This window comes from Lutra lutra, chromosome 5, assembly GCF_902655055.1.
Source record: "Lutra lutra chromosome 5, mLutLut1.2, whole genome shotgun sequence".
Lineage (NCBI taxonomy): Eukaryota > Metazoa > Chordata > Mammalia > Carnivora > Mustelidae > Lutra > Lutra lutra.
In genome coordinates this window covers 80,106,889-80,130,314 of record NC_062282.1, presented here as the reverse complement: position 1 = coordinate 80,130,314, position 23,426 = coordinate 80,106,889, and the positions used below count along the sequence as shown (strand labels likewise).

The window sequence follows — 23,426 nt, the reverse complement described above, 5'->3', positions numbered from 1 at the left end:
TCCGGGTTCCGCAGAGGCAGGCTGCGTGCTGACGCAGCACGTAGGAGCGGGGGTGGGGCAGGCGGCCGGGCGGGCGGCGGAGGCGCGGGGCCTGCTCCCGCCGGCACCATGGCCAAGACCGTGGCCTATTTCTACGACCCAGACGTGGGCAACTTCCATTACGGTGAGGGAGCAAGGCTGTACGCGAGGGGCTTCGGGACGCGGAGGTTTCGAGGCGGGGGCTAAAACTCCAGCGACGGGAACTGACGAACTCTCTTCTCCCACCCCCAGGGGCAGGGCACCCTATGAAGCCCCATCGCTTGGCATTGACCCATAGTTTGGTCTTGCACTACGGCCTCTATAAGAAGATGATCGTGAGTCTCCCCATTGCTGCTGGATATTGAGGGTGCGGGCGAGCTGTGTGGCCATAGGATTGTTGGGCTGCCCTGAATGCACCAAGTGCGACCCACCCTTGGGGTGGGGGGCAGGGTGGATGGAAGCAGCCAGGACCACCCGCCATCAGCGGAGTGTTGGTGGGTGGGTCCACCGACTTAATGGAAATTATTTTTTTACCTTAGGTCGGCCACCCTTTGACCTCAGGTAGATCAACCTCGGGCCTATGGTTAGGGTGGAGTGGGGGGTGGTTTGAAGAGAGAAAGTGTTTCCTCCCCAGCGTCTTAGGATGTGGGCAGTGCTTTGGCTTCAGGAGAGAGGGGATGGATCACTTTATCTGGATGTGCGGTGTTCCCACCGCAGTTCTCACCCTTTCACTGCCACCTCTAGCCACCTCCAAGGAGCTAGAGCTCCAGGGAGGACTCTGGAGCCCTGTGTGCAAATGTGCATGTGTGTGTGGAAGAGAGCGGGAAATGTCCTGGGTACTTCCCTACCAACTTAGAATATCCCCCACAAGGTTCTACTTAATTGCTACCCAATCCTCCATCTCCCAGAAACATACATGGAGGTGGGCAATCCCCAACTTGGAATTTATAGTTGTGATAGGCGATTGTAACAGTTAAGCTCAGCCCTCATGCGTCACAAGGGGAATTAGTCAACAATATAAATGAGTGTTGTCCACTGTGCTGAGGCACAGACAAGTGAATTAGCTACAGAAAAGACTGAGGTGATGTTAGTGCATGAATCTATGACTCCCTTGAAATTGTTTGCTGGTATGTACCCATGTGCATTTTCTGGGGAGAGAAGCTTTTTGTCCTTGCCCAGTTTCTAAAGAAGTGTGTGAAATTCCCCCAAAGGTAGTAAGTTTCTAGCTTAGCACTGTGGCTCTCCTGGGTTTTGATTAAAAGGTTGTCATATATCCCATATTATTTAACTCTAAAATTAAGAATTCATAGAAGAGAGAGGATGGAATCAGGGGCAGGGGGAGGAGATGACTATGAAAAGAATAAAAAATAGGTGGATAAAGGCTCAAGGTTGAGAAAAGATGGGAAAGATTAGGCTGGAAGTGGGAAGGAGAAGGCAAGTGCACTGGTCTTTAGGAGGCTTGATCATAGTACCCCAGCTGGCTCATCAGAGCCTCTATTCTTCACTGACCTTTGCTTCATAGAATAACAAGGATTGGAGGGGTAAGGGGACTGCTGATGTGTGTGGATGTGGACAGTCCACTGGGCTGGGTTCAGTGTGGGCAGTCTCAACCTAATGAATGGGACTGATCTCGCCAGGGTTCACCTTATGTTTCCATCCCGAGGTCTTCAAGCCATACCAGGCCTCCCAGCATGACATGTGCCGCTTTCACTCTGAGGACTACATCGACTTCTTGCAGAGAGTCAGCCCCACCAATATGCAAGGCTTCACCAAGAGCCTTAATGCCTTCAACGTGGGCGATGACTGGTGAGGGGAGAACTGGGATTTTTAATGCCAGCCATTTCAAGGAGAACATTTGAGTGAGGTCTTGTGGCAGCAGTGGGAACATATGAAGGGGGTCTGTGTCAGTGAATCATCATTTACTCATTTGTTTATTCAACAAATAATGGCCGTTTGCTCTAGGCCAGGCCCTGTGCTAATTGCTGGCAATGCAGTGATATATAACAACAAAATTTAATATTACAGTTGTGCTAAGTCCTGTGAAGGAGAGATATGTGGCTGACTGAGAGTGTATACGCAGGAGAATTACCCATCTTGAGAGTTGGCTGGTCACTAGAGGCTGGAGGAAGTAATGGAGGTTGAGGGGAGATCTGAAGAAAGAGTAGGAGATAATTAGATGAAAGGTAGTTGGGCACATAGGTGGTGAGGGCAGAAATATTGTGGGAATTAGGGACAACATGTGCTGAGGGTCTGTGAGAGGTTGGTGTGTTCCTCATTTGAGGAACAGAAAAAAGGTCATTCACTGAATATGAAAAGAAAAGTGATCTGAATCGCGGTTAAAGAGATGGGCAGGGCCTTTAAAAATTAAACAGCCTCATGATGAATTGGGGCTCTTATCCCTAGAGGAGAGGGAAATTATCAAAGTGTTTTAAAAGCAAGAGAGTGATTTACATTGAGGAAGGTTTACACTGAGCTGAATCATATGAAAAAGACTCAAGAGTTGGGCCCTGTGGGGAAGGGAACAGATAACAAAGATAAGCCATTATCCTTGCTTACATTCTCATATATATTCATGAAAACATAGCAGTCATAACAGCTACCATTTACTCAATTTATTTTTAGACTTTTTTTAAAGGAAAATTTCAAACATTTCTGAAAAAATAGTACAGTGAATTCCCATGTATCCTTCACCACCTGTAACGTTTATGAGCATATAGCCAGGCTTGCTTCATCTGCATCCTAGATTATTTTAGTTTGGGTGTTTTTGTTGTTGTTGTTGTTGTTTGTTTGTTTGTTTGTTTTGGAGGGAGGGGGCAAGCCAGCAGGGGCAGGGTGGCAGGGATGCCGAGGGAGAGGGAGAGAGAGAATCTTAAGCAGGGTCCATGCCCAGCTTGGAGCCCAGTAAGGACATGGGCAGGCACAGGGCTTGACGCCAGCTGGATCTCACCACCCTGAGATCATGACCTGAGTAGAAATTAGGAGTCTAATGCTTAACTGACTGAGCCACCCAAGAGCCCCTGCATCTCAGATTATTTTAAAGCAAATCCCAGATGTCACATTTTTTACCTGCAAATATTTTATTGTGTGTCTCTAAATGATACTCTTAAAAACAAACATGCACACACACACACATTGTCATTATCACACCTAAAAAACAGTAATTCCTTAATACCATCATATTTGCAATCAGTATTCAAATTTCTCTAACTGCCTCCTAATTTTTTCTTTTTTGCAGTTGATGTATTTAGGATCTAAATAAGGCCCATACGTTGTATTTGGTTGATACGTCTCTTAAGGTTTTTAAATCTGTAATGTTTCCTTCTCTAACTTGAATTTCTTCCTTTTTTTTTTTTTTTAAGATTTTATTTATTTATATGAGATACAGATAGTGGGTGAGAGAGAGAGAGTGCACTGCGGAAGGAGGGGCAGAGGGAGAGGGAAAAGCAGACTCCCCTTGAGCAGGGTGCCTAATGTGGGGCTTAATCCCGGAACCTTGGGGTCATGACGTGAGCCAAAGGCAGATGTTTAATTGACTGAGCCACCCACATGCCCCTGTACCTTGAATTTATTTCTTGAAGAAACCAGGTTGTTGGTCCTATAGAATTTCCTATAACAGCAACTACTGAGCGCTTACTCTGTTGTGTTGAGGTTTGCTGGTATATCCACTTCATTCTTACAGCAACAGTGAGATGTAATAGTCCTTTGCCTTAATTTAGGCATAAAACCAAAATTTGAGGAGATTTAGGTAACTAACCAGAGTTAACAAAACTGATCAGTCAAGGTGGCAGGATTCAGATCCAGAGACCTGGTTTTTATTTATTTTGAATTTATTCTATTTATTTCAGTTTTTTAAAAAATTATTTATTTGACAGAGCAGGAGCACACAAGCAGGGGGAGCAGCAGAGGGAGGGTGAGAAGCAGGCTCCCCGCTAAGCAGGGACCCCCATGTGGGGCTTGATCCCAGTACTCTGGGATTAGGACTCAAGCCAAAGGCAGTTGTCTAACCAACTGAGCCACTCAGGCACCCCCAGAGCCTTGGTTTTTAAACACTACACTGTTTCCCTGAAAGATCCTACTGATGGAAGCACTTCGAGCTGGAAGATAGAAGGCTGGCATTGAGCACCTTCCCAGGCTTATCCCTACACCCTCGTTTTCACAGAATGCCTTCCTGGAATGCCCTTTGTTCCTCATTCAACCTTTCCAAGGCCTTCCTGGCCTTCACACCACCTTCAAGCTTCACACCACTGAACCTTTTTTTTTTTTTTAAATTAAGATTTTTATTTATTTATTTGACAGACAGAGAGAGAGAGAGAGATCACAAGCAGAGAGGCAGGCAAAAAGAGGGGGGAAGCAGGCTCTCTGCTGAGCAGAGAACCCGATGTGGGTCTCTATCCCAGGACCCTGAGATCATGACCTGAGCCGAAAGCAGAGGCTTAACCCCCTTAGCCACCCAAGCACCCCCCACTGAACCTTTCTTGACCACACCAGGCACAGAGATCTGTCCTGTACACATTGCACTAGTCATTTGGTGCTTGGTTGCATGCTGTCTTAGGAGATTTCTTGTTTTTTTTTTTTTTTTTTTGTTATTGCTGCTACTGTTGTTTCTGAGCTCACTTTGCAGGTGTGGGAATGCAGAGTCAGCCCTAAGGCCCCAGCTGGGGCTCTATAAGTGCTCTGTGCATTTAGGGAATACTACCACTCAGCCCTTGGCACCGCATCAGTTGTACTGTTCGACTTAAGCTACAGTCATGGTTATCTCTGTATTTCAGATGAGAATCAGGGATTTTCCCTTTTATTTTTGATTGTTTTCAAATTAATCTAATATAAAAAGTCCAATTATACTGCAAGGCTTTCAATGGGGAAAAAAAAGTCCCAGATCTGTGCTTCCCACTCATAAATCCCTCTCCCTAGGGGCAGCCACTTTCAGCTCATTTAGCTATTTCTTCTGGTATTTATCTTTGGGTTTCAAAGCAATGATACTAATCTACTGTTACAAATAATCTGTAATACTTAAGTAATGCCTACTCTGTGTCGGGTAGCATTTTAAATGCTTCAGAGGCATTAGGTCATTTAAGCTCCTCAATCTCTGTGAATCAGGGTCTCTTATTGCCTCCTTTGACAGATGAGGACACTTAGGCACAGAAACTATAAACAGCTTATCTAGTCTCATGATCATTGGTAGGTGTTAAAAAGTCAGGCTTGAGGGGTACCTGGGTGGCTCAGTTGTTAAGTGGCTACGTTTGGCTTGGGTCCTGGGATTGATCCCTGTATTGGGCTCCCTCCTTGGTGAGGAGCCTGCTTCTCCCTCTGTCTGCTGCTTCCCCTCCTTGTGTTCTCTCTCTCTCTCTCTCAGGTAAATAAATAAAATCTTAAAAAAAAAAAAAAAAAAAAAAAGAGCCACACTTGAACTTCGGTAGTCTGGCTCTAGAATCTGGACTCTTAAATCAAACTGCCATATTATCCTGTCTCTTATAATATGCTTGTGTTGCTATTTCCACTTTTCAACTTCAATCATTGCCTATAAAGCCCTTAGTATGGGAAATGAGCATTTAGTGTCCTCATACTATCACCCTGGCTTGCCCTCCTATCCCATCTTCACAATATAGTTAGATCACAATTTTTATTAAATAAGCATTCTATGTTTACATTGTTAGAATCTTGAAAAATTCACTTACTATAGAGTCTAATAGTATACTGTGGTTTAGTCTTACTTCCTGTATATCTTTTTGTTTTTCCTAGAGTTGATAATTGCATTGTTTTTTCATTTGCTTAGTTTTCTAGGTATTAATCATTAATTCTTCCCAGAACCTTTGAGAAACTATAAAACTCTCTATAGCTTTCTTTATCACATGGTCAGATGTGTCAGCTGCACCATTTTCTATTTTTGAGACTTAAAAGTAAAAATCTTTTAAGCTTTTCTTTTTCATAAGTTAAGTTTTTGAAGGTATAATTTGCATGCAGTAAAATTCGCCAGGTTTAGGTGTGCAGTTCGAGAGTTTTGTTAGTATGTATCAAAGTATAGATTATTTCCATTTTCCCACAGAGGGCTCTTATGCCCTTTTATAGTCAATGTCTTCTCTTCAGCTTACCTCTAGGTGACAACTGATCTGAGATCTGTCTCTATATTTTGCCTTTTCCAGAATTTATATAAATGGAGCTTTATAGTATATAATCTTTTGTATCTGGCTTCAGGCCTCTCCTTTTTATAAAAAAGAAGATGGTAATAATTAAGATTAATATTTATCGATGTGAAGAATAGTAGGTACCACACACTGTGTTAACTGTGTTAAAGGCTTTCTGTGGATTATCATTATTACTATTTCAGGTATATAGGAATGCAGCTCTTGCTTAAAAATGTGACTCTTTTTTTAAAAAAATATTTTATATATTTATTTGACACAGAGAGAGAGCGAGCGTGCACAAGCAGTGTGTGGGGGGAGTGGCAGGCAGAGGGAGAGGGAGAAGTAGGCTCCTTGCTGAGCAAGGAGTCTGATGTGGGGCTTGATCCCAGGAGTTTGGGATCATGACCTGAGCTGAAGGCAGACTTAACCAACTGAGCCACCCAGGCACCCCAAAAATGTGCGACTCTGAAAGAATGTTATTGAACATTGTGTTAAAATATGAAATACATAAAAGAACATTGAAAGAGAAACAAAGTTTATGTTCCCTCTCAAATTATTTCTTTTATGGCATGTGTTCCTAAGTACCTAGAAGCTGCCTATTTTTCTTTGCAACCAGGATACAAACCCCCTGACAGAGTGAAATGCTTTTTTACTTCCCATCCAGTGCCTTACACAGGGCTTGGTATACAGTCCAAAATATTTGTTGAGTAAATTTGCAGATAACTTAGGTATATAGGGGCTGGGAGTTTATTGAACAATGGAGGTTGGAGGGGTTTGGACTCAGGGGAGAGGTGTAGGAAGGGTCTAGACAGGTAAAGGGCTCTGACTTGCTTCTCTTCCCTGCAGCCCAGTGTTTCCCGGGCTCTTTGAGTTCTGTTCCCGTTACACAGGTGCATCTCTGCAAGGAGCAACCCAGCTGAACAACAAGGTGACTGTGGCCCGAGTCCTGTTCTCCCTTTGGGGTGGGTCCTTCTAACCGAAGGCCTTAACCCTAACCCTGAGCTTCCAGCTTTGTGGGTGGGCGAGGAGGACTGTGAGTTGGGTGTTTGTTTTTCAGATCTGTGATATTGCCATTAACTGGGCTGGTGGTTTGCACCATGCCAAGAAGTTTGAGGTAAGTGAGGAGTTGATGGGGGAGACAATGACTGCCCTAGTGTAGGTGGTCAGGATGATAACAGGGGGCAGCTGGGGAGAGGAATCGTTACTGCATTGTAAGATCACTGTCTCGCCACAGGCCTCTGGCTTCTGCTATGTCAATGACATTGTGATTGGCATCCTGGAGCTGCTCAAGTAAGTAGCCTGGGAGGAGATGGAGGGACTTATGAGACCCATGGCCAAGGCGGTATCTCACACTGTGCTGGCCCGTGACCTGTTCCTCCAGCCCCACACTAGCTTCTCCACCATTCTTAATGCTTTACTCAGACTACTTTCCCATGCCCTGCTGCACACTCCCTCCTACCTGCTCACATTTCAGTCTTCACTACACATCCCTCTCCTGTCCCTGCCGCCAGGCTGGAGTCCAGAGTTGCCCGTAGGGAACTGGTGGTATTAGGTTTCAGGTGACTTGGGCTTCATAATTCCAAACCTTGTTTTGGGAGTTGTGGGTTGGGGGTTTTCTTGCTGGGGTTCCCCTCTACCTCAGACTCTGGCTTGGCTCTCATCCCAGGTACCACCCTCGGGTGCTCTACATTGATATCGACATCCACCATGGTGATGGAGTTCAGGAAGCCTTCTACCTCACTGACCGGGTGATGACAGTCTCCTTCCACAAATATGGAAACTACTTCTTTCCTGGCACAGGTATGGGAGTAGGGATGATCATCCCCTTTACACCCTCAGCTCTTTGCCACGACAGCCTCCTGCTCAACCTTCAGGTCTTGGCTCAAGTGGCTTCTCCTCAGAGAGGTCCATCCTGACCACTGCAGTTAAAGTAATCCCTCCTTCCCTATTACTCTGTCATGTCACTATGCTTGCTTCTCTCAGAGCACTCACTGCTGTTTGTATATATGGCAGTGTTTTGTTCTGTTTCCTGTCTCCCTTATCATGCCCATCCCCCAGGAGTATAAGCTTGGTGGGATTTCATTCATTTCATTAGTTCTCTCTATTGCTATAGCCCCAGTGCCTGGTGCACAGGTTGGCTCATAGTAGGCCCTCAAAAATTATTTGCTGAATGAATGCAAGCCACAAGAGATGAAGTGTCTCTAGAGAGTGTGTGGTAGAGGTACACAGATGTAGTGAGAGGCCCTTGATGTACAGATTGAAGTTGAAGCAGATGGGTTGTGGGTGTCCCCTGTGTATAGCTCCTACCCCCTACTCTCCACTTGCCTATAGGTGATATGTATGAAGTTGGAGCAGAGAGTGGTCGCTACTACTGTCTCAATGTGCCTTTGCGGGATGGCATTGATGACCAGAGTAAGTATCGAGGTCATTTCCCTGCTTACTAGGCCCTTTCGTCCTCCTTGAATTAACGTCTTCTGCCTGGTATTGTCTACTGTTGGGCCAGGTGTCCTTAAGGATGAACCCCCCGGAAATTGTATGCAACATATTTATGTGTATGTGCATTTTTTCTGGGAAACGGGTCATTAGCTTCCATCAGTCACTCAGAGTGGTCTGGGACCCCATCCAGAAGCTTAGAACCAATGATTTGGTTCTTTGGGTTGCCCCTTTTCCTGGGCTACATGCTCTCTCAACCCCTTTTTTCCTTTTGTTCCCTGTCTCCCCATCCCCTTGGGGTGCCAGGTGCCCATCTTTGGCCCTCTCCCAGGTTACAAGCACCTTTTCCAGCCGGTTATCAACCAGGTGGTGGACTTCTACCAACCCACATGCATTGTGCTCCAGGTAATACTGCTGGTGCTTTTTCAAGAGGGCTCTGCCTGGGCTTAGGGGAATAGAGCAGGGAGAAGGATAGCCCCTGCGTTTGTCGGGGAACAGAAGTGAAGGACATCTGGGTCATTCTGATCAGTCATCTCACTGCAGCTGCCTGGGGTTTTGCTTTTCACAGTGTGGAGCTGACTCCCTAGGCTGTGATCGTTTGGGCTGCTTCAACCTCAGCATTCGAGGACATGGGTGAGACCTACTCTCCTCTGCCCCCGGTTTTCAAGTGGGTTTGGGCCTCAATACGTGGAGTAGGGGTAGTTGGGGAATGGGCCATAGGAAGACTAGAAAGAGAGAGTCACTCCCAAGCAATGAGAAGGGTCCATGCGGAGGAACTGAGACAGGAAAGAGCTGGTGTAGCCAGCTAGGAGATGAAGTCAGAGTGGGGAGGCAAGATCACAGGCAGCAGCCTGGAGGTGGTTTGACGGGAGGCCCAAGAGGTTGGCAGTGGTGAGGTCATGCAGAGCCCTTAAACCCTGGTGAGAAGTCTGGATTGAATTTCAAATATGATGGGAAACTGCGGGAAGGTTTTAAACAGGGAAATGATATGATCCAGTTGATTTTTTTTTTTTTTAAGATCTTACTTATTTACTTGAGAGAAAGAGAATGAGAGACTGAGAGTGAGAGGGGAAAGGTCAGAGGGAGACACAGACTTCCTGCCTATCAGGGAGCCTGATGCGGGACTTGATCCCAGGACTCCAGGATCATGACCTGAGCCGAAGGCAGTTGCTTAACCAACTGAGCCACTCAGGTGCCCTCAAATTGATGTTTTAAAGTGACTGCTCTGACTGCTGAAAGGAGGAAGGCTTGGGGGTGGGGTGGGGGACAGGAGTGGAAGTGTAAGGCCAGTTAGGAAGGTGTTGGTATTGCCCAGGCAGCAGACGTCATGCCTGGGTCTAGGTGGAGGAGGCGGCCAGTGAGAAGTAGGTGATGGGAGTTGTATTGTGGAGGCTGGAACTGACAGCACTTGCTGGTACTTTGATGAAAATAGTTGATTAACAGATGAGGTGCCAGAGTGGGTGTTGAGCTGGAGAGAGGTGGGAACGCCCAGTGTGTTTCAGTTTTTACTGAGACACACCATATAGACAATAAAGTACACATATCTCAAGGGTATAACTCGGTGAATTTCACTACCTAGATCAAGATTATGGAAGCTTCTCTAGTTCCCTTCTGCCCTTTCGAGGCAATACCTAGAGACGTATACTTTGCCTTTTGATTACTTCTTCCAGCCATTCCTCTGATTCCTTCTAACAGGGAATGTGTCGAATATGTCAAGAGCTTCAATATCCCTCTACTGGTGCTAGGTGGTGGTGGCTATACTGTCCGAAATGTTGCCCGCTGCTGGTGAGCATGCTCCCTGGTTTTCCTTCTCCCCCTTGTCCTATGTGAGTTGGTGAGTTGGGGGCTCCCTGAGAGGGCTGGAGGGCCCACTTGCTCAGCCTAGCCCACTTTGCTGTTTGGTTTCAGGACATATGAAACGTCACTGTTGGTAGAAGAAGCCATTAGCGAGGAGCTTCCCTATAGTGGTAAGGACCACTCTCTGATAACCCACAGCAGGAGGCATTCTCAGAAGACCCCCAGAATGGCGTAATTTCAAGGCAGATGGGAATTTAAAAATTTTTCTTTTTATTACAGATAGGAAATTTGACACTCTAGGAGCCCTGCAGACTAAATCGCTGAGTTCAGAGCAGGGAAAAGATTAGACAGCTATTATGCAGGGGTTTTGGATGGGAAGGAAATAGATTGGGAAGTCTTGGGACCTGGTTGTCTCTGTCTGAGCCATGCCTTCTCTTCTAATTTCCCATTCCCCATTTAGAGTACTTCGAGTACTTTGCCCCAGACTTCACGCTCCATCCGGATGTCAGCACGCGCATCGAGAATCAGAACTCACGCCAGGTAGCAGCTGAACCCAAAAAGATGAACCCAGGGGTGGGGAGGGCCTAGGAGAGGTACAGGATATGGGGAAACTGGAGAAACTGGAGAAGAGAAAAAAGTTCTCAGCTGCCCCTGTCACTGTTAAAACTAAGACACAGCCCAGGTTAAAGTAGAGGCAATCGGACTGGGGGGATTAGAACTAGGATCATAGGGGTGGGAGTCAGCTAGAAGGGTGGATGCTCTGGGAATCACTCACTCCGTATTCCAAATCCCCAACCAGTATTTGGACCAGATCCGCCAGACAATCTTTGAAAACCTGAAGATGCTGAACCATGCACCCAGTGTCCAGATTCATGATGTGCCTGCAGACCTCCTGACCTATGACAGGACTGACGAGGCTGATGCAGAGGAGAGGGGTCCTGAGGAGAACTACACCAGGTCTGGGGCAGTGACTTGAGAGCAGGGGTTTCCAGCAGGCTTGTCGGGGAAGTTAAGAGGGAAAAAGTATATTAGAAGGCATTAGCTTAATCATCCCTGGCTTACTTCCTTTGGGATGCCTGCCCTTTGCTCTTTTGTAATCCCCCACTCTTTCTGTATGTGTGATTGTGGCATAAATAAGTAACATATTTATTGTCAGAATTTTAAACGGCACCAAAATAATGTTAAGCTTGCATTCACAGGATCCTAGACCAGTTCCACAAAGTAACCACTATTAATAGTTTGATTTATATCTTTTCAAATAGACTTTTTCAATAGGGTTTAAGTATACTATCCAGCATGTGCATAGTAACACAAATATACATACACATGCATTCTTAGAGCTTGTGCATCTTTTTTTAAAAATGCTATTTGGATCTGTACTGGTTTTTTTTTTTTTTTTAAGATTTTATTTATTTGACAGAGAGAGATCACAGGTAGGCAGAGAGGCAGGCAGAGAGAGAGGGGAAAGCAGGCTCCCTGCTGAGCAGAGAGCCAGATGTGGGGCTAGATCCCAGGACCCTGAGATCGTGACCTGAGCCGAAGGCAGAGGCTTAATTCACTGAGCCACCCAGGCAACCTGGTTCTTTTCTTTTTAAACAGCATATTTTTCCATGTGATTATATATAGATCTGCTTCATTATTTTATCAGCTGCATAATATTCCGCTGTGTGGCTGTAGCATAATTTAACTAAGTACCATAGATGGCATTTGTATTTTTTCCCATTTTTTCATCATAACAAAGATGTGGCCCTGAACCCCCTTCCATATATATATATATATATATATATATATATATATCTTTGCATGCTTGTGTGAGTGAATTAGATTCCCAGAATTGTTTCTACTTAGGTCAAAGGCTGCGTGCACTAAAATTTTTGGTATCTGCTGCCAAATTGCCTTCCAAACAATCTGTAAGGGTTTATAATCTTTCCAGCATTTTACTGGCTCCTTCCAGGTTCGGAGCTCTACAAGTCACTGCTCACATACTGCTATTTAAGGTCCTTTGATTTCTTTCCTCTGTTCATTTTTTTCAGATATAATAATTACATTACAGTTATTTTTTTTTTAATCTTTATTTTTCTGAGATATATACTAAAATACAGATGCATTGAATTAGGAAAAAAAGAGATTCGGGTAGAGGTGGTTTTTTTTTTTTTTTTTTTTTTTTTAATCCCAGAATAGGCTTTTCTGAAAAATGAAGGGAAAAGACAGCAGAACACAGAAGTGGAGAAACGGATGCACTTAATGGAGAACAGATACCCTTACGTGGCTGAGGGATAACCACAGCTGGACACTTGCACCTCCCACTCACTGTTAGAGGTCTGAGCTGACTCTGCTACAGAGTCACATGGCCTTCTCACACCCTTCCAGAATCTGCTTCTCTGTATTAGAGGTCAGCTTCCATATCTCTCCTTTAGGCCTGAGTTTTATTGCTTGGACCTTCGGGACTAGTCCACTCCTTCTCCTCCATGAACACTGCTTTATTCCCACTCCTGGTTGAGGAAGTATCTGAACATCTGGCCTCAGGATTCCTTTTTAATGTCTCACCACCTTGTCTCCTCTTTGTCAACTTCTCCAGATCTCTGAAGCTTGACTTCTAGAAATTGATTTTCTTAAAAACCTGCTTTAAGTTACTCCTTTTGGTTGAGTTTGGCTTTTTCATCTGTGGTTCTAGGCTGGAATCTGGGCCTAATGTCTGTACAATACCACCCCCTCTCAACAGCCAGCAGCAGCTCAGGCCTCTCCCTGCCCTAAGCCCTACCTCCCTGTCAGACCACCCACCAAGTTCCTGTTCTTTGATGCCTATAGCTCCAACTTGCGTATCACTTGCAGAGTAGTAATAAGAGGAGTTACGACTTTCTGTGGGTTTGCTAAGAACCAGACTCAGTGCTAAATGCTTTATATTAAAACGTACATACCATCATGTCATCATTCTGCTGTCATCAGACAACCCTGAGAGGTGGCTGTTAACGTTCAGTTACCAGAGGAGGAATCTAAGGCTCAGAGAGGTTAAGTAACTTGCAAGACATCCTAAGGCTAGTTAAATACCAGGGCTGAGTCTCTGACTCAACACCTCCACACCTGAGGCACTCAGAAGTAACTGAGACATTGCTTACCAGGCAGATAGGGCCTTTCATACTTTGTTCCCCAGCTTCTCTTTGATGACTTTCTCCCTTCTTTCTTAGTTATCAGCTGTGGGCAAGGTAATTTGGTTTTCTGTGTTCTCCCAGAGAGGAGTTTTCCAAAAAGAAAGAAATGAGTATTGAGTACTTACTGGGCCCTGTGTTGCTTTCACATCACTTCACTCGCTTCTCTGCTTACAACTCTCCTTTCCATTGCTCTTAGAACAAAACCCCATTCTCTGATCATGGCTTTAAAGACGTGCTGGTGCTTACCTATGTCTGTGGTCTCATCTGTAACTACTCTCCTCCCTGCACACGGCTCCCCGCCATTCTAGCCTTATGCTCTTCCTAGAATACATCAGTCTCCCTCCACCTGATAACTCTGTATTTGGCTTTCTTTGCAGCTCAGAATGGGCTTCTTGAGATCTCTGCCTGGCCAGCCCCTTCTCAGACTTGAAGTCTTACCTTCCTAGAACAGCTGTCTCTAATAATTCTGCCTGGAATGTGCCCCTTTCCCCCCTTCACTCTTGGTCATATCCCTTTATTTCATTGTGTCAGAGCACTTGCCAAGATGGGAAATTATCATCTTTATTTATTGACTTTGTTAGTTGTCTTGTTTATTCAGTAAGTTTATTGAGGATAGGCAGAAATTTTATCCAGCTTATTATCTACCATATCGTTATGGCTTATGATGGTGGCTGGCATGGAGTGTCTCTCCATAAATGTCTATTTAGACTGCATGAATGGATGGGATGGATAGTGACCAGTATCTGCCAATAGGAGAAGAGTGGTTCCTGTATAAAAGGGGCCTAGGAAGTGGTTCCAGAGAGGGTAGCTGTGTGGGAGAAGGTGAGAACCTGGAGAATAGGACCCTGATTTGTCTCTCTTGCTTTGCAGGCCAGAGGCACCCAACGAGTTCTATGATGGAGACCATGACAATGACAAGGAAAGCGACGTGGAGATTTAAGAGCAGTTGGGCTTGCTCTGTCCTGAGGAATTCCTTTTTACCTCTTGTTTGGGCAGGAGGGAAAAGATGTGGCAGCCCCAGCCCTCATGGTCACCTTCTGGGCTTTTACCAGTGCTGGAAGAGGGTTTGGAGACCACATCTGGTATTTGAACCAATGTCCCCTTTCCTCTTCTTCCCAAGGCCTGACAATGGTACTTATTAGGGATCAGACAGGGACAAGGATAACTTCCTCTAGGATATCCTGGGCAGTGGGCCCTAGAGGCCAGTCCCTGCCATTTTGGCCCCCTTATTCCTTCCCTGCTTCCCTCCAACCCGGAGACTTTTAGGGATGAAGGTGTAGACATGGCTGATGTTGCCAATTTTCTTCTTCCCTGGGTTCTCGTACTGCAGGCCTTGTTTCCAGTGCAGGTGAAGAGTGATGGATTTTAGTGGGCTCTGGCTCCCTAACACCTTAACCCCAGATGATGGAAAGTACGGTTTTGAGTCGGGCGGGGGGGATGTGAAAATGTCCTGTTCTAACTTTTGGCTTTATGTCCATTTTACCACTGTTTTTATCCAATAAACCAAGTTGGTATTTTTTGTAACTTTTGCCTTCCTGGGAATATTCTTAATTCTTGCTAGCCGACTGTGTGTGAAAGGAGGGGGGGGGTGATGATGTATATAATAAAAATCGTAGTTAACATTCATTCAGCACTTATGTTAGGCCCTGTGTATGCATTCTACATGGATTGTGTTACTCATATATAAGGAGTTAATAGAGCATTGTAATTATCAGTTAGATAAATGTGGGCAGATTATTGGCTTAAGAGCGGGAGTAGAAGATGAGTTCAGGTGTTTGAACCTGGGTGTTTGAAATGGTGTGATGCTAGTTGGTGAAGATCTACTGGGATAAAAGATGTCAAGTGCTTGTCACTGTGCCTGACATAAGTAGTTCCTCCTTATTTTAATGTCTGTGTAAGAGCGATGGTAGATACTATAGTAGCTGCAAATGTGGACCTTTCCCTAGAGCAGTCTACAATCCAGTAAGGAGTGAGATAAGTGATATAGCAGATGTAGACAGTGGTATGAGAAGGAAGAATGATAGATGGATCACTCCTTCCATGCTTTGATCCTGTCTGTCAGTACTCTAGCTAGAAAGTACGTAGTTTTTGAGCTGTTTTGGACAAACTGAGTTAGAAGGGTGGGCTCGACAGTTCTTTGCAGTCGCCCCCAGGCGATTAGAAAGTGGAATGCAAGAGATGAAGGCCAGCTTTCTGAGCCAGCCAGCATTGGAGAGTCCCTGTAATATCCCAGGCTCTAGCCTGAACACCAGGGTCTCAGAGTTGTTGAGTCACTGACTCTGCCCTCCAGGAACATATATTTAAAATCTTTTTCCAGCTGCAGGTAAGATAATTAAGTCAATACTTTGCGGGCCTTCTGGGTGCCATATAACTTTACACAAGAGGAAGAGATGTAGCTGGGAGAATGGATGAAATTAGGGAGAAAGCAAGCTGGTCAATCAAAGAATACTCTTGGAGAACACCTGCTCTCTTCACCCAGGTTTGGTTTATGTCAGTAAGAAATCCTGGTCAAACAGGACTTCGCAGACCTGGGTTTAAATTTTTGCCATTTATATGTCCTTGGGCAAGTCACTGTAACTCTCAGAAGTCCATATTTTCTATCTGTAAAATGGTGAGACTAGAGGAATCTATCACATGACAATGTGAGGATTCAGTGAGGAAAAACAGATTTTTGTTTTTTAAGATACTATTTATTGAGGGAACACAAGCAGGAGGAGTGGGGGAGAGAGAGAAGCAGGCTCCCAAGGGACTGGATCCCAGGACCCTGGAATCATGACCAGAGCCAAAGGCAGATACTTAATGACTGAGCCACCCAGACACCGCCCCACCACCAAAAAAAAAAGTTTTTTGTTTTTTTTTAAGATTTTTATTTATTTATTTGACAGACAGATCACAAGTAGGCAGAGAGGCAGGCAGAGAGAGAGAGGGGGAAGCAGGCTCCCCACTGAGCAGAGAGCTCGATGTGGGGCTCGATCCCAGGACTCTGGGATCATGACCTGAGCTGAAGGCAGAGGCTTTAAACCACTGACCCACCCAGGTGCCCCCCCCCCAAAAAAAAAGTTTTACATAGTGCTGGGTTTAGAGCAAGTGCTTGGTAAATGGTAATTATTACTGTGTAGTCACATGTTGGCAATAGTTTTTCAGATTCAAAAACAACTAGAAAATAGTAGACCTGCGATTCAAAAGTAGGTAATGTAACTCCAGGGCTAGTTGAGTTCCAGTCTAGCACTTGCTCTGGACCAAGCTCTGCTTTTAGCACATAGCTTTCAATAAATGATAATTTTTTCATGTGCTCCACTAATAGTGCACACACAAAAACTGTACCATCCCTGAAACACCGGCACTGGATTTTCGGCCGAGATGACACTCTCTCTTACTTGATTTTTGGTTTAGATATTATCCTGTTCTAGGGTGTGAGAGGGTCTGGGCATTACAGCCACGTGGGCACTGCGTGGGAGCGGGAAGGCTTGCGCCGTGCAGACCGCCAGGTGGCGCCATCCCGGGTTGAGGCCGCAGAGTTGCACCGCCCATACAGCCCCCCCACGTGGGTCCGAATGGTTAGGCCCGCCGGGCAGGTAGCTTGCTTCCGCGACTTCCCTCCACCCCCTCCCCCCATTGGTAGGAGCTGCGGGTCCGGGCGGAAGTGGGGCAGGCGGGCGGGAGCGAGGCGTCGCCGTTGTATATTCATGAGGCGCGCGCAGCCCGGCATGCTAATGAGGCGGGGCGCGGCGGCGGGCTGAGGAGCTGCTGGGCGGCGGCGGCGGCGGCGGCGGCAGGTCGGGAGGTGCCGGGCGGGAGCGGCGTTGGCGCGGGGTCATCTCCCAGCGCGAACCTGGACATGGACCCCCTCGGCGGGGGCCAGGGCCCCGGCCGCGGGCCCCGGGACAAGAAGAAGGGCCGGAGCCCGGACGAGCTGCCTGCGGCGGGCGGCGACGGCGGCAAATCCAAGAAATTTGTGAGTGTCCCTCCCACCCGGTTCCCTCAGCCTGGCCCCTTAACCGCCCTCCGGTCCACGGAGACCCCCACAGCTGGCCCCAGGGTTGCACGCCTGTCTCTAGGGAGCCGCCCCCGCGCCTCTCTTTCTGGGTTTACTGGGTCCCGGGCTCCACAGTCCGACATCCTACCCCTCCGGGAGGGACCTAGGGAAACCCCAGAGTCCTACATGGCTCTCGCCCTGGCAGCCTCGGGGCTTTCTTCACACCTTCCCGTCCTCCCTCCCCCGCCCGCAAGCCAGCTCTGCCCTCCGCCCCCATAGCCTGGCGGGTCTTAGCCCCATCCCTTCCCTCTTAGCCCCACTTCCTTTCTTCTTCTCTGTTACCCGCACCCGCCTCTGTCTTGTTCTCTGTGCTTTTCTGGGTCCATTTTCCCTCTTACTCCTCCCTCCTTTTTTTTTTTTTTTTTTTTGTATCCTCTTAATTTGCTTCTCCTAAAGGTCACTTCCTTCTCAAGATTGATCCCTTTCACCTGCTAACTTTCCTCTCTCCTAGCCCCAGCTCTGGGCCCTCAGCCTGGTGTCACCTGATAATCCTTCCCCTCTGGAATGTTACCTGACTTGGGCCCTACCTTCCCTCCTCCCTTACATGTTTGTCCTTGTGATGGCAGGAATGGGTTCCTGCCCAGGTCCATCCATGGTCATTGGGCATGACGTTAATTTGGTTCCCGGTATAGCTCCATCCAGAAAACCTGTCTCTTTGCCCTGTTGCTTATCACTTTTCAGGGGATTAGAACTTCTCATTATAATGATGTGCCCCTCTTGACCTAGGTTGGTGATTTAAACCTCTCCCGTAGGGAGGAAGTTACGCTGCAAGTCAAAGAAGTTTCTGAGTAATTCAGTTGCTTTTTGTACGTTTCCCATGATAACCATCTCAGCTTGTCTGCCACCTCCTGTGTGACAGCCTAGTGACATTCCTTTTCTGACCTGTAGAAGAGTATGGCTTTCCTCAGGTGCCAGTGACTTCTAATCGGAGTCTGAAGGAATACTGCTATTCTTGTAACACTATCATATTTCATTACCTTTGCCTGCACTAAATCTTTTTTACTCCTTTCTCCAGGGAGCTGTTTGCTTTTTACTGTAAAAGCTTTGAGAGATATGGGGCACTATCCAAGAGAGGGAATCTTGACTCTTAGTAATCATTTGCTAGTTGTAAATGTAGTTATTTAGTCTTGTCTTCCAAGTAATTATTTCCTCATCCCAGGATCTCTTTGGACTAATCAACTGGGTTCTGACTCTTCGCTCTTTCTCTTTTCTCTTATCCCCAACCTTTAGTATTCTGACCCAACTCCACAAGTTTGGGTAGAAAACTGATAAAATGATGGAAACAGGAAGAAAATTTTCTTTGGGACCTAGAGGATTGAGATGTGGAGAACACTAAGCAGAATTAAAATAGTGACTCATCTCTTCCTACCTATTTCTAGCAAGGCAGGTGCTTCTGGACTGCCCTTTCCAGTGACTTATGGGCTGTCTCAGTAACTGCCTGTTTTTCATGTGAACATCTTTTTTTCCCATAAGTGTTGGGTTAGTGGTAGTGATGACCCTTCCCCTGTGGCGATTAAAGCAACATTTCCTTATGTTTCTTTAGGATAGGAATTGACACACAGAGAGCTTTCCTTCTAAGACTTAAATTCTGGGGCCCATATTCCGTTTTTATTTCTGCATATGTATCTGTTATTTTTGTTTTGCTTTTGTTTCCGTGGGTACTGTTTGACCTTCCTCACCCGAATTCCAGTTATTCCTGCTAATCTATAGTGAACTCTGTGACTTTTGTAAATGTTTTTCAAGTCCTTTAAATAGAGTTTTGTGTTTCTGTTTTATCTAACACTTGTGTGTTTCACAAGTGAAATTGTAGAAATCTAAGCGCATGTGAAAGTTGAGATACGTGAGGAAACTTAACTTTTCACCTGTGTTTTGGAATGTCCATGGAGTCTTGTATATGCTGAGTGGATTTGGCTCAGTTTTGGGTATTTGCTTTACAGAGGGTGGAGCTGAACCAAGTTCTCTTTTTCTGAGGTGTTGGTTTTAACTCTTAGCCTGCTGAATTGTTTAAAAAAAAAAACAACAGAGAACAGGTAGTGAGAATTGCATTCCGAGCTAGAGGATTGGAAAGTTTTCTGAAAAGTAATGCTACTTAACTCCTTTCTTGCCAACGGTAACTCACCTCAAGGCATGGGAATTTTCTTTCTCATTGTTCTTTTTATGAGAAGTCTGTGGCAATGAGAGACTAGGAGAAGCATTGCAATCCACTTCTCTTTGTGTCTGTCTGTGTGTGTGGGTGGGTGGAAGGGGAGAGATTGCTGGTGTGCTTTTGTTACCCATGGCTTAATTTTTTGAACTACAGGCTAAAAGCAAATTGAAAGCTGTTTTCCCTGTTCCACCTTTGCTAGAGTGTGTCCTCTGGAATTCCATAAAGAAGGTACTTTATAAAGCTGCACTGGTTGGGACCTTGTGTGCCTGAAGGTTATTTGTTTGCTTCTGCAGAATTTTTTGTCACTCTGCTGCTCTGTACCTTTCCAAGCTTATACAGGTTCTAAGTATATATCAACTGAATGGGACACAGAGCTTACTTATTGCTGAAGATGCGCTCTTAACTCTCTGATGCATCTTGGGTAGAAAGCACATGGAGTTGAAGTTTAAAAAGTGGTTGGGAATCACCTTTTAAAAACACTTGGTTGTTAGAGATGCTGATGTGTGTGACGCAAGCCAGATTGCCTGGTGTTCCCCCTTGATTTTTCAGGAGTCTTTCTCCTAGGCCTTAAGCATATCCTTTCTCCAGCATTGTTGCACTTTGTTTCACAGGTCCTTAGGGTGAAAGAAAATAAAAATTGGGAACAACCAGAATGCATTCTGATTTTTCAGCAGCGGTGAATGTGGGTGTCAAATAGACTGCTGGCTGAAATATGTGTAAAGGTAGTAATTACAACCAGAGTGTTAGGAGGCTGCAGAGTATTCCTGCATTTTATAAACTACATGCCTTATACAATCAAGAGGTGGTTGCATTCTAAGAAAGAATATTGCTTCCTGAATCAGCTAGGGGCATAATTTTGTAAAACATGAGTTTTAGCATGGGATTAGAGAGAATAGAATATACGTAATTTTTAAGATCTTGTTTAATTTCGGATGTGTATATTGAATTTTCACCAAGGGGTAGTTTCATGCCCTTCTAAAAGCAGAGTGATAATGAAAGTATAAATGTTTGGTTGTAGACCCCTGTCCATCCAAAAAGAACAGTCAAAGATAAAAGATGTCAGAGAACTTTATACAAGTCATGTGGGGTTTTTTTGAAAGATGATAAACACGGGGATTGCTTGGTTTAGAAAGAGAAGGGAGCCTACAGGAATGTTTCTGAGGTTTACGATGACAGAATGATTCCTTAAAATTGCTGCTCTTTTCCTGCCTTGTCTTTGAAGAGGTAACACAAGGATCTACTTGGTCATGTTATATTTACTTGTCTCAAAGGAAATCCTCCTTTGCAAGAGGTCAAACTGAGGGAATGCCTCAGAATTAAAATCTCTGCCTTTGGAGAGTTGATAAACATTGGGATACTTTTATTTCAAAAAGACCTGAAAATTTTATGACTTGTGAATTATGTTTATTATAAAACCTGAGAAAATAGTAATAAGTGAGAAGTGGTTTAAGTTTGTTGCTGGGCATATGGGTCAGAATAGACTAGTTTTATTTCCTGTATGATAGAATAACCTTTTGCTATCCCATGGGGCCCTCTGTATTTTATAAATGGATTGCCAAGTTATTCCTGGACAGTTATATTTTCTGTGATATATAATGGAGGCTTAAAAGATAAAGTTGTACCTCATACGATTTAGAAGAACAAGTTAAAGTCATGTTTATTAACAAGAAATGGTAGGTATTATAAAGAAAAAAAGGTTTGTATATACAGATGGTTTTTCTCCCATTTTATGTCTCAGTTGAAGTCATTCATGACTGCAGAAAGCATTTCGATTTGAAACAAACCATGTATTACTTACCTGTTTTTCTTTATTATGTTGAGCCTCCTCTTCCCACGCACTCTTGTTTGAAAGCAGTAGGAAAAAAATGTACCTCTTACTAATGAGCAAAGCAACATTTGGTGTTTGCCCCTACTTAGGGTTATATGACACAAAGCCAACCTTCTCCCCTTTCCCAGCTACTATCATTCCCTCTGTCTTTGTTTTTATTCCCTGTCTGCTTCTCTGAGGGCTGGTCCCAGTCCCATTGGCAGCTAGTCCTTTGAGGAATCAGGAATGGTAAAAGCGGTTGAAACTAAAATTTCTTAAGCTTCAAAGCTAAAATTGAAAAATAAAGAATGTTTAAAGACTGGAAACATATTTTACCTTCTTTTCCACCTCTCTTTTACTCTTTCTTTTTTTGGGCAAACATTTTATTAGAGGATTCCTTTTTAATAAAGTAAAAGAATTACTGAAGGAAAAGAGAAGTGTTGAGACCAGTATTTTTATGAATTTTACCACTGATTACAGGCTAACTGGATGTATCATTGTTCTTTCAGCTTTGAGATTCTTCCATTCATTATTAAAGCTTGCTGTGAATGGTAGCCTTAAAATTTTAGTGTTGTAAGGGGCTTTAAATGTCATCAAGTCCAAACACCCACTCAGTGCAGCAATCTCTTCTTACATTTGGAGTTTGGAAACATCAGGGGCTATGGGGTGGATATTGGATAAATGAATGGAGGAATAGAAGCTAAAATGTTGGATTCTGCGTTTCCTTTAGTAAATTTCAAGATCTTGGAATAGCTAGAATAGTAGAAAGAGGTTATATAAGCAGAATGGATACACTAGAAGCTATGTGACTGAGAGGGAAAAGATTGAAGAAACTGGCTCTGTGTTGCTTGGCTCACTGACAATCACAGAGTTTCAGTTTGTCCTATAAATATTTGCTTAAATTTCTTCCCTCTCCAAGAAGGGGGATGGAACAGATAAAGGAGAGACAAACGAAAGTTAGTATAATGAAACTGAATTAAGAGAAACACATGGCATTCTTATGTGGAATAAGTGTGTGAGGAGGGAGAGACAGAGAAAATGGAGAGAACCTCAAGCAGGCTCCACGACCAGCATGGAGCCCAGTGCAGTTCTTGATTTCACGACTCTGAGATCGGATTTTGAACCAAAATCAGGGGTTGGACACTTAACTGGCTGAGACACCCAGGTGCCCCTATGGAAGTGTTCTTATATGGAAGATAGGAGATTCCATCAATGGTGGTAGTTATAAGTGGTCCTTAGGTGGTAGTGACTTTGGCATTTTGTTATGGTAGCGGATAGAGGTGGAGTTTATGGTGTCCTGGATTATTTTTCTGGATTTTTTTTTTAAAGGAATTTCTATTAATCCATGCAAGGCCTGGATGAATTTTAATTTAAAAAAATTTTTAAAAGATTTTATTTATTTAAGATAGAGTGAGAGTGAGACAGAGCACACAAGGAGAGGGGGTGCAGTGATGCAGAGAGGGAGGGAGAAGCAGGCTCTCCACTGAGCAGTGAGCTGGATGGAGCCTAGGACCCTGGGATCATGAGCTGAGCCACCCAGGTGCCCCTCTGGATTTCTGATTGTGTGATTTATTCCCTATTTTAGAAATACTGCTGTGTAAAAACATGGAATTTGCCATTTCCTTTTAAGATTTAACATACTTTAAGGATCCTGATTTATAAACTCCCTTTGATCCTGAAGGTCATAGAAAACCAAGAAGTATACCTTGGTATTGACCTTAAATCTCAGGTAAAGCTGCCTTTTTTTTTTTTTTTTTTTCCGGTAGGGCTCTGTTTAACTTTCTAAAAAATTGCCAAACTGTTTTCCAGAGTGACTACCATTTTACGTTCCCACAAACAATATATGAGTTCCAGTTCCTTGCTAACTCTGACTATGATGACCCTTAAATTTTATCCATTCTAGTGGGTGTGTAGTGGT

The 23,426-nt window shown here is 44.7% G+C and overlaps 2 protein-coding genes and 1 long non-coding RNA gene across 9 annotated transcripts in view; 2 read left to right on the top strand and 1 right to left on the bottom strand.

The window, feature by feature from the left end:
* The first annotated feature begins 29 nt into the window (after nt 1–29).
* On the top strand, nt 30–15,043 carry HDAC3 (histone deacetylase 3). Its single transcript, XM_047728963.1, has 15 exons — nt 30–163; nt 271–353; nt 1,682–1,824; nt 6,987–7,068; nt 7,198–7,254; nt 7,375–7,430; nt 7,807–7,940; nt 8,472–8,552; nt 8,905–8,978; nt 9,142–9,206; nt 10,269–10,358; nt 10,482–10,540; nt 10,831–10,910; nt 11,170–11,327; nt 14,390–15,043. The coding sequence occupies exons 1-15, from the start codon at nt 109–111 to the stop codon at nt 14,457–14,459; spliced, it is 1,287 nt and encodes a 428-aa protein (XP_047584919.1). The 5' UTR covers nt 30–108; the 3' UTR covers nt 14,460–15,043.
* LOC125099681 (uncharacterized) lies at nt 11,254–13,966 on the bottom strand. Its single transcript, XR_007127318.1, has 3 exons — nt 13,766–13,966; nt 13,487–13,586; nt 11,254–11,366 (listed from the first exon to the last, which is right to left on the bottom strand). It is a non-coding gene; the product is annotated as an uncharacterized LOC125099681 (long non-coding RNA).
* A 2,187-nt stretch (nt 15,044–17,230) lies between the features above and the next one.
* DIAPH1 (diaphanous related formin 1) overlaps nt 17,231–23,426 on the top strand; it is a 97,410-nt gene continuing 91,214 nt past the window's right edge. For 6 of the 7 annotated variants that reach the window (XM_047730293.1, XM_047730292.1, XM_047730290.1 and 3 more), the window contains exon 1: nt 17,243–17,474. In XM_047730293.1, coding sequence (XP_047586249.1) covers nt 17,358–17,474 — 117 coding nt within the window. In that variant the 5' untranslated portion in view covers nt 17,243–17,357. Of the gene's footprint in view, nt 17,475–23,426 lie in introns of all 7 variants that reach the window. The other variant, XM_047730297.1, reaches the window with a different exon arrangement.

Excerpts from the sequence above, each read along its gene's own strand:
- HDAC3 (XM_047728963.1), top strand. The coding sequence starts at position 109 with ATGGCCAAGACCGTGGCCTATTTCTACGACCCAGACGTGGGCAACTTC. Across the intron at positions 7,941-8,471 it reads CTACTTCTTTCCTGGCACAG|GTGATATGTATGAAGTTGGA; the intron begins GTATGGGAGTAG and ends ACTTGCCTATAG. Across the intron at positions 8,553-8,904 it reads GGATGGCATTGATGACCAGA|GTTACAAGCACCTTTTCCAG; the intron begins GTAAGTATCGAG and ends GCCCTCTCCCAG.